This window comes from Eurytemora carolleeae, unplaced genomic scaffold, assembly GCF_000591075.1.
Source record: "Eurytemora carolleeae unplaced genomic scaffold, Eaff_2.0 scaffold723, whole genome shotgun sequence".
Taxonomy (NCBI): domain Eukaryota; kingdom Metazoa; phylum Arthropoda; class Copepoda; order Calanoida; family Temoridae; genus Eurytemora; species Eurytemora carolleeae.
Genome location: NW_019396747.1, coordinates 258,404 through 274,540, shown reverse-complemented (window position 1 = coordinate 274,540; position 16,137 = coordinate 258,404). Strand labels below are relative to the sequence as shown.

Here is a 16,137-nt window from a genome sequence, read left to right as displayed (position 1 = left end):
AAAAACGAAACAAAAAACAATCGTTTAACGATCGTTTTCAAAAATGATTAACTACCCTACCTATTGCTGGAAACCATAGACTCTCCTTGCTTGTCCACCATTCCTCTCTTCATCATCATTCACTTTGATCAATCCACTTGAAGCTTCTTTCTAGTTGAGTAGAAAGCACGCACCCTTTCGCTGCGAGAGTTGTTGACAGCCGCCCCTATGTCTTCCTACATCCGTCAGGTGGTCATAACTGCTTAACCAGATGTCGGCTTCGGATGTTTTTGAAACAAGAGGTTTGTGTGGTTCTAATATTGATTTTTGCAATTTTAATTCTGATTTTTTCCACCAAAGAATGAATGTTTTTCCCAATATATTTTCAAGAAGTATGTTTTTTTATCTCATTAGAATGGTAATAAAATAATAAAAGTATACACCATGAATAACAGATATTTTTACAGAGTTCAACTCTCCGAAAACAAAAAGTCCTGTGCTAAGAACTGAGAATATTGGTTGAGAATTGTTTGACATTTAAAGATCAAATAAAGATTTAACGTAATACATTTTTATGATTTCAAATCCAATATATTTTTTTAAATGCAAACAAGTTGGTTGATATAGAATTAAAAAAATGTTCTTCAATATTTGTATAGGTACTTAAAAAACAAATGGGTAAAATGTTACTAAGAAATGATATACAAATATTTTAATGATTAATAAGACTTTATAAGCCCTTGGTTATGCATTTTTTAAAGACAAAATTCAGAAGCCCTAATCTGTTTATATCCAATATCCATCATAAGATTTTTTTAATGAATTTTAAAGAAACAGAAAGGTGAACATTTTTGTTCATACTATTGATTTGATGAAGTGTAGCAAATATCGTAGCAATCCCCATATTTGTTAACCTGAGCATACCTAGATAGATTAAATATTGATTGCTACCGAGATCGCGCCCAGTGATAGCGGGTTTGGTAGTTCATGGGATTGTAACAGGGTGGACCGTGTCCTGGTTGACTGTGATAGCGAACGGGTTGTACCTGTTTCGAGGACTTCTTATGGAGTAGGCACTTACAACAAAACGTTTAATAAAAGGGTACTATTGAACATTGAGCATGCCTCTCTTTAATAGAGGGTCAATTAAATTATATCAAGAGTCTCTTTAAAACATTGAAAATCAGACAATTCTGTAAAATAAAATGATTCACCAAATATTTAACAAACTATTTTAAAGATTTTGCACATGAACTAAAATTTATTGTGAACAAAAGTGTATTTGATTAAAGTTTTAGATTGATCAAACAAATTGGATCATTTAGGGGAATAAAAAAATAGTCATCAAAACACGCAGTCTTTATAATGGACATTGAGCTGGTGTAAAGCACCAAATCTTTACTTTTTTTTGTGTTCACCTAAATAATGAAAGGTAGAAACTGCAACAATTTGGTGCAAAAGTAAAACCCTTTTCTTTTCTATCTTTTCACCAAGAAATTCATTTATCTTTCAATCATTTTAAAGGCACTGTTAAGGTAAAATGAAAGGGAGTGTAAGCTGAAACATAAGAAATTCAGGAGTTGATCGCGAAAAGAGAATTTTCGTGGAAACCCTATCCCCATCATTATACATGAATATGCATCCTCAGAATCCTCATCATCACCAAGGGATGATTTGTCTCCATTAGTTTCCGAAAGAGAAAAAACTTAATGATTTATGTACAGTTGCTTCTAAAGTTTTATCTTTGAGGGTAACCCTGTTATATTTTGTATACATTTTTTTATATATATATTGTGGAAATTCTTGTTTCATAAAAATCATGAGAATACAATATTTAATTTATTAATCATGAGATTTTATAACAGAATATAAACATTATAATAAAATAACACAGTAGCTAAAATTTTAAACATACTTTTTACATTTCTAAAAAAAGACAATGTCTAAATTTGATATTTATTAAAATACATGAACAGAATTGATTTACTGGAAGACTTGCAGATGAATAACATTAGTAGATACTTAAACGGATCTAAAATAGTTTGAATTGAGGTAAAACCTTTTATGATGGTTCAATTTTCAAGACTGGGTTGAATTTAAAGCGGCTCAGCGGCTTTACTTTTAACCCTATTCCTGCTGGGGTACTTGAAAACCAGAATACGCTGGGGGGGGGGGCAATTTGACCCCCCCCCTCTAAATCCCATGTTTTATGTCCAAATATGACAAATGATACATCATTAGAAAGCTCTTGTGCTCTACTTTTAGAATCTGCAAACAAATTTGCAAATTTGCGAAAATTGAATTTTTTATCGCAAAATCCAGTTTTATAGTAAAAATGTTTGCAAAAAAANCTAAAATACAGAGGTGTATTCAGTACATCTAATATTGCAGTCTCTAGGCTTGAGGCAGTTAAACTAAAATACAGAGGTGTATTCAGTACATCTAATATTGCAGTCTCTAGGCTTGAGGCAGTTAAACTAAAATACAGAGGTGTATTCAGTACATCTAATATTGCAGTCTCTAGGCTTGAGGCAGTTAAACTAAAATACAGAGGTGTATTCAGTACATCTAATATTGCAGTCTCTAGGCTTAAGGCAGTTAAACTAAAATACAGAGGTGTATTCAGTACATCTAATATTGCAGTCTCTAGGCTTGAGGCAGTTAAACTAAAATACAGAGGTGTTATCAGTACATCTAATATTGCAGTCTCTAGGCTTGAGGCAGTTAAACTAAAATACAGAGGTATATTCACTACATCTAATATTGCAGTCTCTAGGCTTGAAGCAGTTAAACTAAAATACAGAGGTGTATTCAGTACATCTAATAAGTAAGTAAGTAAGTAAGTAATTTGTATTTTTTATTCATGAAATATAACAAAAACTTACTAAGGGAAAATATCTAAAAACCTGCAAAAAAAAAGAGGTTACAGGAATTACCCCGCCCCATTCTTAAAAAATGAAAAGAAAAGGAAAGTATAAATAATTTTTTTACATTACAATTAATATTGCAGTCTCTAGGCATACAGCAGTTAAATTAAAATACAGAGACGTGTATTCAGAACATTACCCTTTCCTGTAAAACAAACCAATCGTAGAAAAGAACGAAAAAACAGGATCGTTTTCAAAACGGTCATTTAAATATAAAAATGCAGAAATTTTTTTTCTTCATTTTTTAGTTCAGTTCAGTGGGAACGGATACCAGTGAAAAGAAGGAAGAGTAGAATTTAATTCATTTTTCTGTTTTCATGATAATAATGTCCAAATAGCAAATCTGTAAAATCTTCTTTTAACATGCGAAAATGGGTTCGAAAGTTAAGGCTTACTCAATTTTTACCAGGACCCCTAATTTAACATGCCCCCACGGTCTTGTCCTATAAATGGCTAAAGATTTACCTCTGTAATTGTAGACTTATTCCCAATTTTTTCTGTATGATCATTTTACTGTAACAAGCAGTAGAATTTTATTCAATAAGGGACTCCAGTGTGTGATTGCTCATTTGTAGGGGTTTCTTACAGTTATAATATTTATAAATAGTGTATTAAAAAGTGTCTTAAATTCCACTTATTTTTAGCATGATCTTTTACATTTATAGAGAAACGTTCTATTACGTCCACATGGTTTAACTATCACTCGATATTCATTAAATCTTAATCTATATGAATTGATTTTTTTAATATGATATTTGTTTAATAAAATCTATTTTCCTATTTGTGATTTGTTCAAATGTTATTGGAAGGCAAAGAATAGGAACATGGTGATAAATTGCCTCCTAAAACATATAAAATGTTATTTTTTTAAACATGTCCTTAGGTCAGAACCAAAAACGCAACAAAAAAATCAAGTCAGCTGTTTTTCATTGATTAATTAAATTGCTATAAAGTTTCCCCCAGGCTACCTTGTTATGAAAGTCTATGAAAGGCAGAGCTACCTTGTTATGAAAGTCTATGAAAGGCAGAGCTACCTTGTTATGAAAATCTATCTGAAAATGAATTCCAAAAATGTTGAATTGATTTTTCTAAAATATCTTTTTTTATGCAGCATTGCGAACCACCGAGATATTCCATTTGACTTGTGCAAAAAGTATAAATAAAAATTGTGCACACTTAATTTTTGCATGAGAATCTTGTTGTCAAAAACGCAATGTCAAGGACCAAGGTTTCCAGTTGAGAATTTATGTTGATCCTTGAACCAACTTTTAAAATTTGGTTCACCTGCATACTCATCATACCACACTGCGATATAAACAGCCCGATATTTTCATGCGCTAGAATATCCTAAACAATCAAGAAATAAAGAAATTAATAACTTGAGATGGGAGCGTTCTCTAAATGATTGTTCATTTTCCATCTATTTTGTTCGTTTTCTCGCTGAACGATTGTTCGGTAAAATCGTTCGTTCAATTAAAAAAAAATATTTCTTTTTTAAGTGTGTTCGAAAAAATTGTTCGTTTGGTAAAAAAATATAGTGTTTTAAAAATCTTTCAAATAGTTTGTTTGTTTCGTTTAACGATCCAAGTTTTTTTCTTTTTCTGAACGACATGGTTCATGAAAAATTCAGTTCGTTCTTAAAAATGTAGTTCGTTGAAAAAAAAACCAATGCACATCTCTACAGTGATAACTTGCATCAATTTCACTTCAAACTAAGTACAAAATGTTTTCTTTGATAAGACAAAAATGTTTTGAATTTCTAATATGTAACCAGATGAATATTCGTTTCTCAAACAAAACCTGAGGAGCTACGAGGTCACAAAAACACACGATTAATTTTGCAAATGGATAAGGATATTAGAGTTGAATACAAGAAGTAGCTTTACTACGATTCGTACATCATCGTCATGAATAATTTGAGACATTTTATTTTAAATTTTCTTAACATACTTCTTATAATTTCTTATAAAAAGGAATATTAAGGACTTTCGTGTCCAAAGTTTAATAAAAAAGTTTCCTTTTATCTACATCAATTTCATTACCTTAAAACTAAATTTAAAAATATGTCTTTGTTTCTAAGAGACATTTTTTGTGTTTCTTCACATTTACTTGAAATACAATTTTTTAGTAAACACTAAAAAGATGTTACATATTTTCCCAAAGGCTTTTTCCCAAGCGGCAACTTCCCAAGGGTATTGTCTCAACTGTGCAATTTCCCATGTGGTCACTTCCCAAGTCTGACCTAGCCGCAGCGTTCGGCCCCTAGCCCATCCTAACTGTAGCGCTCTGTCCTCATTGCAGCCTGCAGCCTGCAGCCCCTCAGAAGGCCTGACCTAACCTTCTCGGAAGTTGCCACTAAGGTTGTTTATCGGTTTAAAAAACGATCGAAAAAAAACTTTTATTTTTCGTTGCGTTTTTTTCTTCTGAAACGATCGTTTTAATTTTTTCTAAAACGATCATTTCGTTTTTAGAAAAAACCTATCGTTATTAAAAACAAACCAATAGTTTTGAACTTTCAAAAACCAAAAAAACGAAAGTTTTTGAAAACAAACATTTTTCTAAAAAAAAATTGCTAGTGAATCAGAGTTTAATGACAATTAATTTCATTTTTTCAGGAAGATAATATTATGAATGTTGTCTCTAATGGTTTTGTTTTATTGAGACAAATAACATGAATGTTTATTAACCTCAAACTTTCCAATCAAAAAATGTATTTTTTCTTTTAAAGGTCATTAACGATTGTAATCGTCATTAACGTTCATTAACGAAGGGTCGTTTTCAAAAATGATCATTTGTTTTAAAAATTAAAAAAATATATCTTTTTAAAACGTTTGTTTTTAAAAACGATTGTTTTTGTTTATCTTCGTTGATTTTAAAACGAAATTATCATTTTTTTTTTAAAGTGAAAACGATCCATCCCAAGTTGCCACATGGAAAACTACACATTTGAGAAGCTGCCTTTTAGGAATTGTCACTTGGGAAATTTCCCCTTGGGAAATTGACCCTTGGGAAATTGCCCCTTGGGAAATTGACCCTTGGGAAATTGCCCCTTGGTAAATTGCCCCTTGGGAAATTGCCACTTTGGAAATTGTTACTTCGGAAATTGTCACTTGGTAAGATAAAATAAATGTACCTGTTGAGAAAACCAGTTTCCTGTCAAAATATTCTTGCTTTCCACTTTCCTGTTGGTTTTCCAGATCACTTTCAACCCAAGCTTTATGAACACCTGACAATAAAACATACAGTGAATCCCAGATATATAAATACATAGCAAGCTTTATGAACACCTGACAATAAAACATACAGTGAATCCCAGATATATAAATACATAGCAAGCTTTATGAACACCTGACAATAAAACATACAGTGAATCCCAGATATATAAATACATAGCAAGCTTTATAAACACCTGACAATAAAACATACAGTGAATCCCTGATATATAAATACATAGTAAGAGTATTTCATAATGCCGTATTACATATTTAAGATCAAATGCCGCGGAAATATGAGTTTAATATTAATATATCAATTGCATTCATATTTCAGAGCTATTAATTCACCGTGAATTAAAAATTTAAAAAAGTTTCTTTAGAATTATCAAAAAGCTTATGACAGTCTATTTATTCATATATCTAGGGATGTTAACGTTTTCATTTTTCAGAAAAACGATCGTTTCGTTATGAAAACGACGACGAAAAATCGAAAACGAAACGATAGTTTTTAAAAATGATCGTTTTTTTTAAAAAGTTCGTTTTTTAAAAATGGTCGTTTTTAAAAAGATCGTTTTTCAAACCGCTCGTTTTTATAAAATTCGTCGTTTCGTTAACGATCGTTGACAACGACCCTTCGTTAACGATCGTTAACGACAACTTTCGTTAACGATCGTTAACGACAACCCTTCGTTAACCATCGTTAGCGACGACACCTTCGTTAACGATCGTTAACGAAGTGAGGAAACCGACCTGAAGGGCATCTGTACTTATCATTGAGTAGTTTTTAAGAAAATATCAAGGGAGTTTTAACTCCCCTACAACTGTTAAACTTCATGTAAGACGACATTCAATAAAGTTGCATGTATTTTTTTCCTCAAAAACTACCGTTTTGATAAAGTTCGTCGTTTCGTTAACGATCGTTAATGACAACCCTTCGTTACCGATCGTTAACGACGACCTTTCGTTAACGATCGTTAACGACGACCCTTCGTTAAAGATCGTTAACATAATAGCCAATTTTTTTTTTCAAAAACGATCGTTTTATCAAAAATGATCGTTTTTTTAAAAACAATCGTATAAAAAACGGTCTCAAAATCGTTTTGATAAAAACGATCGTTTTCTTAAATGATCGCTATTCGTTTTCTAAAAGTTTTAAACGTGTGGGTCGTTTTTAAAAACGATGGTTTTTTTCCGAAAACGAAACGATTATTTATGAAAACGAAACAAAAAACGATCGTTTAACGATCGTTTACAAAAACGATTAACAACCCTACATATATCTGGGATTCACTGTATGATAGAAAACTCTTTTTAATTTTCCTAATTAAGGATATTTATTGGCATTAGCATGTTTGGAGGCTGATGAGGGGGGGAGGGTGTACATTTTGTGCTAAGTAAAATAACGTTAAAAAATATTCGATTTTCTAAAGTTGATCAAAATGTGAGAATGGAATTAGTTATCCACCTTCCAAATCAAAAAGAAAAATTATTCTCTAAAAAGATGAAAAAAATGTTTTATTATTTATTTAATTCTTTTTCTATTTCATCGTAAAAATATTAACCTTTTCAGATATTACAATATTTGTATTCAATTTTTTTATTTTTAATATTCTTCTTTTAAAATATAACAATTAAGATTTCTATAGTTTAAGATATCAATGCTTTGAATAAACAATAAAACATTTTTATCTTATATATTTAATAATACAATATTTTTATGCATCCTTTTTTAAACTAATCAATTTTGTATTCATCTTTAAAAATATTCCAAATATTTATAAACACCAATATTTCGTTAGAATTACAACTTCTTGAATTTTTAAATATTACAATGATTTTGAATATTTTAATTATCTAATGCATACAAATATTTTGAATATTGAATTATTTGATATTTACCTTTCAAATATTCAATATAGCCATAGATATTTTCAAAAATATTAAAAGTTAGTTTTACCTTCTCAAAAATTCCGATAAAATCATCAGGGAAATCTTCTGTTCTAAAAATCAAAATTGGAAAATTAAATGATTTTTTATATTTTTAAACATGACATAAATATAATCATAAATATAACATAAAAATAATTGTAAATAAAACATAAATATAACCGTAAACATAATCATGAACATAAATAAATATAATCATAAACATGTCATAAATATGGTCATAAACATGACATAAACATAAGCATAATCATAATAATAACATAGTCATAGTTATAATTATAAAAATAACATAATCATAATCTTAAACATGATAATATTCATAACATATAATGATAATCAAAACATGACATTTGTAGTAAATGCCGTACTCATAAAACTGCTTCCAGATAGATATAAAGACAATGTACAACCTAATTTATCTAGGAGTGTTCAACTGTATTTATTACAAATGAGGAGAGGGGGGGAGGGGGAGAGAGTAATGAAAAATAGGGTTTTCTACATTCTATGCAACTCCACTTTTGCTGTCTTCTGCAAATATTGAATATATGAACTCCCTTTCACTTTTCCGCATAGCCTTTGGCCATCTTTGTTCCTCCTTTGTACTGATACTTATAGAGATAATATACAGGAACAGGTTCCTGATCTTTTCCAATACAATGAGCTCAGTATCTACAACTTTGGCTTGGTCCAGTTCATCCTGGTCATCGTCAAAGACTTCTTTTAATCCCTTCCCTGTGTTGCCATTTTGCCACATTCTTTGTTGATATCCTGTCGTTTCTGTGCTACTGGAGCTGTTTATGTGTCCATTTTGATGTCTGGTTCTGGAATGATTCTAGAGTTAGGATTGAGTATTAACCTCTTGATCTCATCTACCTATAACTGTATGATGATTTCTAGTTCTTGAGCTAACTACAGCTGCTGGATCAATGTGTGCATCTCTTTGGTTCGAATCAAATTAGGAACTTTTCCCATCTCATCGGTTTCTAGGATTGCAGGATGTGGCGTATATTACTTGGAAACCCATGCACACTACTATCTCCTCTGAATTCTTTTATCGTGTCTATGCTGACCAGCCAAGGTTTTCCTTTCTCATACACTTCTTTTACTTCAGCTAATGAAGGAGCGATTTTTCTAATAATCTTGTATGGTCCAGCCCACTATGATCTCAACTTATCACAGCTTCTAGGGATAATCCTTAGATCAAAAACCCAGACCCACTCCCCAACTTCAAACTTTGACAAGATTGGCTTGTAGTATTGAGTATTTGGACGTACTGTGGCTTGTCGTTTTTCTCGCATACCAGCATAACCAGTTGGAACCTTTCTTGTATTACTTCTGTCCAGTCAGATATTTCCATCTCACTGTCTGCTTTTGGTATGGAATATATCCAATTTACAGGCAGTGTTTCTTCCTGCCCAAACCTGGCAAAGAATGAAGTCTGGCCTGTACTGCTATGCATCGTTGTGTTGTAAGCCAAAAAGGCAGTTTTTACACCCAGATTGGTATGAAATACTGTTTTCTTACCAGCAAGATTCTCAATAATGAACAGATAAACGACTGGATTACCCTCAAATCAAAACCGATAACAAAGAAAACTCTTTATATCCTGAAAAAATGATATAAATAACAACATGTAAATTATTACAATGAATTTGTTTATAATGAAAAGATTCTTACGATCTATTTTTGGATGTTTAGGGTTAAGTCGTCTGACAGTCCTAAGACGTTTTTTTTAAACTTCTGAAAAGAATGACAATTAATTATTAACAAAAGTCACTAATTCTTTTTGTGAAAATATTCTTTGTTTAACTTTTGAAAATGGATGGATTCACAATGTTTTAAGATATTTACACTCCGATGGGAGAACAAAGGACCGAAGCCTAAAATTATTTGGTTTGGAATTTAGTGTCTCCGAGAGGGGTTTCTAAGTAAAGATGACTTTACATGTATCATTGTTAATGGTTGACAAATATGTTTAACTCCTGGAATAACTCTTTCCATAACTGGTTTAAAAACTCTCAGCCATTATCCGAGTGCATCTGATTTGGTAAACCAAAACGTTGAAATGTTCACGAATTAAAACTCTTGCCATTGTACCAGCCTCTTTGTTGCAAATTGGATAAGCACTGGTGAATCTTGTAAATCCATCTTGCACCGACAACAAATAACGGTTCTTTCTCAGTGTTTCTGACAGCGTCACCAGATCTATGAAAACTTTCTCTTCTATGTTACCGTTTGTACTGGGCACATGAGGTCCCATCTTGAATTTGATGCTTCTTTCCTTGGTGAGACAGATATCACAACGTTCTTTTAAACTTCAAATGTTGTCTCAAGTTGTTAAATCAAAGAAAGTTTTTTGAAATAAACGTTGTTTCCCTGTGTATAAACTCGGTCCAAAACCTGTGATCAAATCATCGACATTCAACTTGCCAACACATAAATTATCACGGCATGTTCATGGGTAGGGATGTTAACGTTTTCATTTTTCAGAAAAACGATCTTTTCGTTATGAAAACGACGACAAGAAATCGAAAACGAAACTATCGTTTTTATAAACAATCGTTTTTTTAAAAAGTTTGTTTTTAAAAAATGGTCGTTTTTAAAACGATCGTTTTTCAAAACACTCATTTTAAAAAACGATCGTTTTTTACAAAATTCGTCATTTTGTTAACGATCGTTAACGATGACCCTTCGTCACCGATTGTTAACGACAACCCTTCGTTAACGATCGTTAACGACGACCCCTTTGTTAACGATCGTTTACGAAGAGAGGAAACCGACCTAAAGGGCATCTGTGTACTTATCATTGAGTAGTTTTTAAGAAAATATCAAGGAGTTTTAACTCCCCACAAATGTTAAACTTTATGTAAGACGACATTCAATAAAGTTGCATGTAATTTTTTTTCCAAAAACGACCGTTTTGATAAAGTTCGTCGTTTTGTTAACGATCGTTAACAACGACCCTTTGTGAACGATCGTTTACGACGACCCTTCGTTAACGACCATTAACGAGAACCCTTCGTTAACGATCGTTAACATAATTGTCAATAAAATCCTTTTTCAAAAACGATAGTTTTTTTTAAAAACGATCGTTTTCAAATCGATCGCTATTCATTTTCTAAAAGTTCTAAACGAGTGGGTCGTTTTTAAAAACGAAACAAAAAACGATTGTTTAACGATCGTTTACAAAAACGATTAACAACCCTATTCACGGGCCACTTGTGTCAAATACACCAGAAAATTTTGTGTTCTCCACAGGTTTTTGTTTGTTGGGTCTGACTCTGAAACAGTATACTAGCAATATTCAAAGCCGACCAGTCCATGGTGAGAATGAAGGGCTCGTTGGAGTCAAAGTCTAGATATGCTTGAAGCTTTCATGCAGTGAACTCCGCTTTTAGTTCCTTAAAATCTTTCTCCATGTCATCAGACCACTCTAATTTTAAGGCCTTTTTCATCAAATCCATGGGAATTGTCAAAGCTGAGTACCTGAGAATGAAACTCCTTTCAGTTCGTTCTTGATATAGTCCTCCAATATTGTCACTCCATCTTAAATCACTTAATGTTCCAAGAAAGTTCTGGCTGACAAATCTTGGTATTTGTTGGCTGTATCTTGATCCCTGCTTTAGCATGAGCTTGTAATACCTTCCTAAGATGTTCCAAGTGTCCCCATGAATTTTAAAGCCTTAGGTTATCATATATAACATAATCATAATCTTAAACAAGACAGAAACATTATCATGACATTAACATAATCATAAACATAACAGCATAATCATAATTATAAAGATGATTATAGAAACAAAATCATAAACACAACACAAACATCATCTTGTAACTAAGAGACTTACTGAATAATGGAACCAAGAGACATCAGAACCGCGTTTTTGTTGTTTCCTAAAAGAAACAAAACAATAATAATAATATTCAATGAGATTATCCTAGCTAACAAAGAAACAATAATAATATTATTAAATGAGATTATCCTAACACCAATTGTTGTGAGTTAGAAAAATGAAAAGTTCTATAATTATGCTAAATTATTGGTACAACTTATGGTTTGATTTTATGCCACAAGTTTAACAAAAACAAATATATCAAGCTACTGAATTAAAATTCAAATTAACATTTTTGTTTTTCTCAATAGCTCTTCAATGGAAGAAATTATGATAAAAAGCATATAAAAAATTTATCTGACGTGCAGTTTTCTTCAGTTTGATGTGAAAAACGAGTTTAGCCAATTACATTTATTTCAAAGTTGACAGCTTAACAAATTTTCAAGTTTCAAAATGTTTTACCAGCCAAAAACTGTTGAATGTTTGGGGTCAATTCTTCGCCTTCTCTGCAGTGGATGAAACCAACCTAAAATTTAACCAATTTAATTCCTTAGTTAAATTGTCAAAAGAGTTTATGATAAAAAGAGAGGTAGTAAGATTTTTGAAATTGACTGTTGTAAGTCTATTGTTGACCTTTTTGACCTTGTTGATTTCAAAAGTTCACAATTTGTTTGACGGAATGCGGTTTGGGAAAAATCTACGTTTTGCGCGCGAAATTGTATACATTCACAAATAACCTCTTTTCTACGTTTCAATTCTTCCACATTTTGAACGGAATTTTCTCCACATCAAAGTAAGCAAGCATATGGGGAAAAAAAATAAGAATGTCACTTTTTAGTAGCTTGCATCATGAAATCTTTTTAAAGCAATTTTGTGTCAAAGATTCAGAAATAGTTATTTGTTGTTGTGCTGAAATCTCTTATCAATATTTGCAAAAACTTAAACAATATTACAAAACAAACTTAACATAATATCCAAATAAACGAATTATGTACTATTTGAGCTAGAAATAGAAGAAAAGTCGAATTTTGTTCCTAAATATTTTTTGTGCATTAGTGCAAATTTTAATTATGACTAGCTGAATTGCCCGTGGAATTAAAAAAAAAATTGAATTTTAACCTATCATTGCTAGGGTACTTGAAACCCAGTCTTTTGGGGCTTGGGGCTTAATTTCTTTCCTAGCACTTTCGTTTTTGACACTTTCATAGTGAAATTTTTTGACTTTTAATGAATAGAAATTTAAAGGATTTTTTGTTAAAATTCTTTTTTTTGTATGCATAGGGTGGGGGTACAGGTCCAGTCTGTGTTTAATAAAAAGTCTAAAATATCCCATAGCTTTTTTATGAATTATGACTAAAGCTACAGATACAGAAAACTGTATTTAAAAAGCCCTGGAAAATACATGTAGAAACATGTGTCACACTTTGAAATTTATTAACACAAACAAAATACTTAAAATTTTGTTCCTTTTTTTGGCATTTTTTACATTCCCTAGCACCCAAACTATTAAAGTTATTGGGCTAATTTTTTTCAAAAAGCTGTTCTTGAACAATAGGGCTGTAAGCATGCTTGGCAACCCTATACCTATCCTCATAAGGCATATACATGGATTCATGGGGGCCCCCAGCCTTTATAGGGTTAAATAATGGTTAGAGTAAAAAACTTGTTAATTGGCGTAGAAAATAGTAAAAACAAAAACAAGGATAGTATTGGAATAAAAGAATGATGAAAAAGGACGAACCGAACTCAACAACTTATTTTTTCGAATGAACTTTTAAAAACATGATTGTATTTTACTGAACCAACGTTTTTATTGAACAAACAATTTTACTGAAGAAACGATCTCAGTCAAAGAATGATTTAATTGAAGGAAAACCTAACGAAAATTAAAGATAATTCTAAAAACAAAACAAATTCAAATTGTTTTCGAAAGACTGAATAAAAAAACATAAATATTATGGAATTATAAACGTTGGTATTAAGATTAAGAACCTGCACTAGAGTCTACTGAAAGGATATAAATTTTACTGCAGTGACAGTTTGAAAACTCATGTAAAGATTAAAACTTTATGATTTATCATTTCTAGTATACTATCTATGTAAATTTCAAATGATTAAATTAAAATTGTTAAAATAAAGCTTTGCCAGTTTATATATGAATTTGTAAATAAAATGAAAAACAAATTTTATTTTGCTTAATTTTTGTCCGAATTATTTCCAACGAATGTTAGTTTTATAGCAAAGTTTTTGCAGCAAACTCAAATTTTCTAATCCCCTTTTATCTTTGCAAACCTAATGTTTAAACCATTAAAATATCAAACTAAAATTTGATCTTAAAAGAATTTATGACATGAAGTGTCAAAAGTCTACGACATCCGGTTACAATGATAAGGGATAGATTTGAAAGTTGTAAATTGTTTCTCAAACTCATTTCTTTATTTACTTAATTAATTAAGTTTCTATAAAGTTTGCTTCTTTTAAACTGAGATTTAAATCAGTAATACTAAAAACATTTTCTGAAAAAAAATGATGTAAGTATTCATTCATTCAAGTCACTGTTTTAAGAAAGGGTGACTAAAAATTACGTTGACGAGTTTCATAAAACAAAAATATTTTTTATATTTTCCTGAGGTTTAAAAGAGATTGGTTTTATTGCAAGTCCGTACAGGAAATTAATTAGTAGGACAACAGATCTAAAATATTAATTAGTAGGACAACAGAACTAAAATATTAATTAATAGACAACAGATCTAAAATATTAATTAGTAGGACAACAGATCTAAAATATTAATTAGTAGGACAACAGATCTAAAATATTAATTAGTAGACAATAGATCTAAAATATTAATTAGTCTAGCTGAATTGCCCGTGGAATTAAAAAAAAAATTGAATTTTAACCTATCATTGCTAGGGTACTTGAAACCCAGGAAACGCCAGGGGGGGGGGTCAATTTGACCCCCCCCCCTCTAAATCCCATCATTGGAAAGCTCTTATATTCTACTTGTAGAATCTGCACAAAAATTTGAAAATTTACAAATATTGAATTTTTTTTGTAAAATCTAGTTATAAAAGTAAAAATGACTGCCAAACAAATGTCCAAAAAATGATAAATTTACATTTTTGAAATGTCATTTCAAATATGCAATTTTTTTCTCAAAAATTTAAATAACCTGAAGTGTAATTAAGAAAAATTAAAAATGTGCAAATTTTTTTTGACAGGTAGTATGCAAATAATTTGCAACAATTTCTTTGCAAAACTTTTGCAATCTGTTTTCTTATCTCAAAAGCTTTCCAAAAAGCTAAAAACCAAAAAAGCCAAAATCTGACAACTGAAAGTGGGTCAAACTATAGTTTGTTACAGGAAAAATTAGTCAGTTAGGCAGTGTGCCTGGGAACTCAGGCAATTAGTATAGATTCCTGGTTTTGCACTTAAAGGGAGGGCTATGTTTACTTAGGAAAAGTCAGAAAATTTCAATAGACTCAAATCAATACTTTTTGAGTTTTATAAAAAAAAACTACAGGCCACCCCAGCAGGAATAGGATTAAAAAGGAAAAAATCATTTCGAAATTTATTCGCCTATATTCCCCCTAGGGTACCCATAGTTTTCCTCGAAAAATCTAAGCCAACATCTATCCAGTCCAGTCGTTTGACAACCTAGTTAAAGGGACAGACCGACTATGTAAGGTAGTTAAACTGAGTATGCATGCAGTGTTGTGGAAAAATTCTTTTTTAAATTAAGAAACAGTTGAGATTACCTGTACACAGTGCACAGTTCCTTTATAAGTTTAATATTTAAAGAATACCTGCATTGAGTTTGGTAATCGTGGATTATGATTGGATAAGAAGGTTGATGAGAAATAGAAACTGAAGTCTGCATTTCTCTCCAGCCTGTTAACAACAATAACAACAACAACAACAAAGTTGATAAAAACAATTTCAATAATCGTCGTACAAACAAAATTATGAAACAAAAAAAAAAAAAAAATTTTAAAAAGCTAAAATAGAAAACATAGAACTTTTATGCAAGAACAATTAAAGAAATAACGAAAAAAGCTGATGAGCTTGCAATTTCAATAATATACGAAATAAAAATATTTTTGGCAAAAAAATGTTTTTTTATAAAAATGTACCTCCAATACTGATTTTCACTGAGAGAGAAGTTCTGAAGATGTTTTGCTGCCACGGCTAACTACAGTCCTTACGGGCATAATATAAGCTTTTAATGATAATCATCC

At 31.0% G+C, this 16,137-nt stretch overlaps 1 protein-coding gene across 1 annotated transcript; it reads right to left on the bottom strand.

The window, feature by feature from the left end:
• Positions 1-1,962: 1,962 nt before the first annotated feature.
• LOC111708159 (UDP-glucuronosyltransferase 3A1) lies at positions 1,963-16,109 on the bottom strand. The gene is made up of 11 exons (XM_023481450.1): positions 16,033-16,109; positions 15,706-15,790; positions 12,364-12,427; positions 11,917-11,962; positions 8,079-8,121; positions 6,040-6,132; positions 4,191-4,253; positions 3,684-3,748; positions 3,372-3,419; positions 2,323-2,645; positions 1,963-1,973 (listed from the first exon to the last, which is right to left on the bottom strand). The coding sequence occupies exons 2-11, from the start codon at positions 15,709-15,711 to the stop codon at positions 1,963-1,965; spliced, it is 762 nt and encodes a 253-aa protein (XP_023337218.1). The 5' UTR covers positions 15,712-15,790; positions 16,033-16,109.
• Positions 16,110-16,137: the final 28 nt, after the last annotated feature.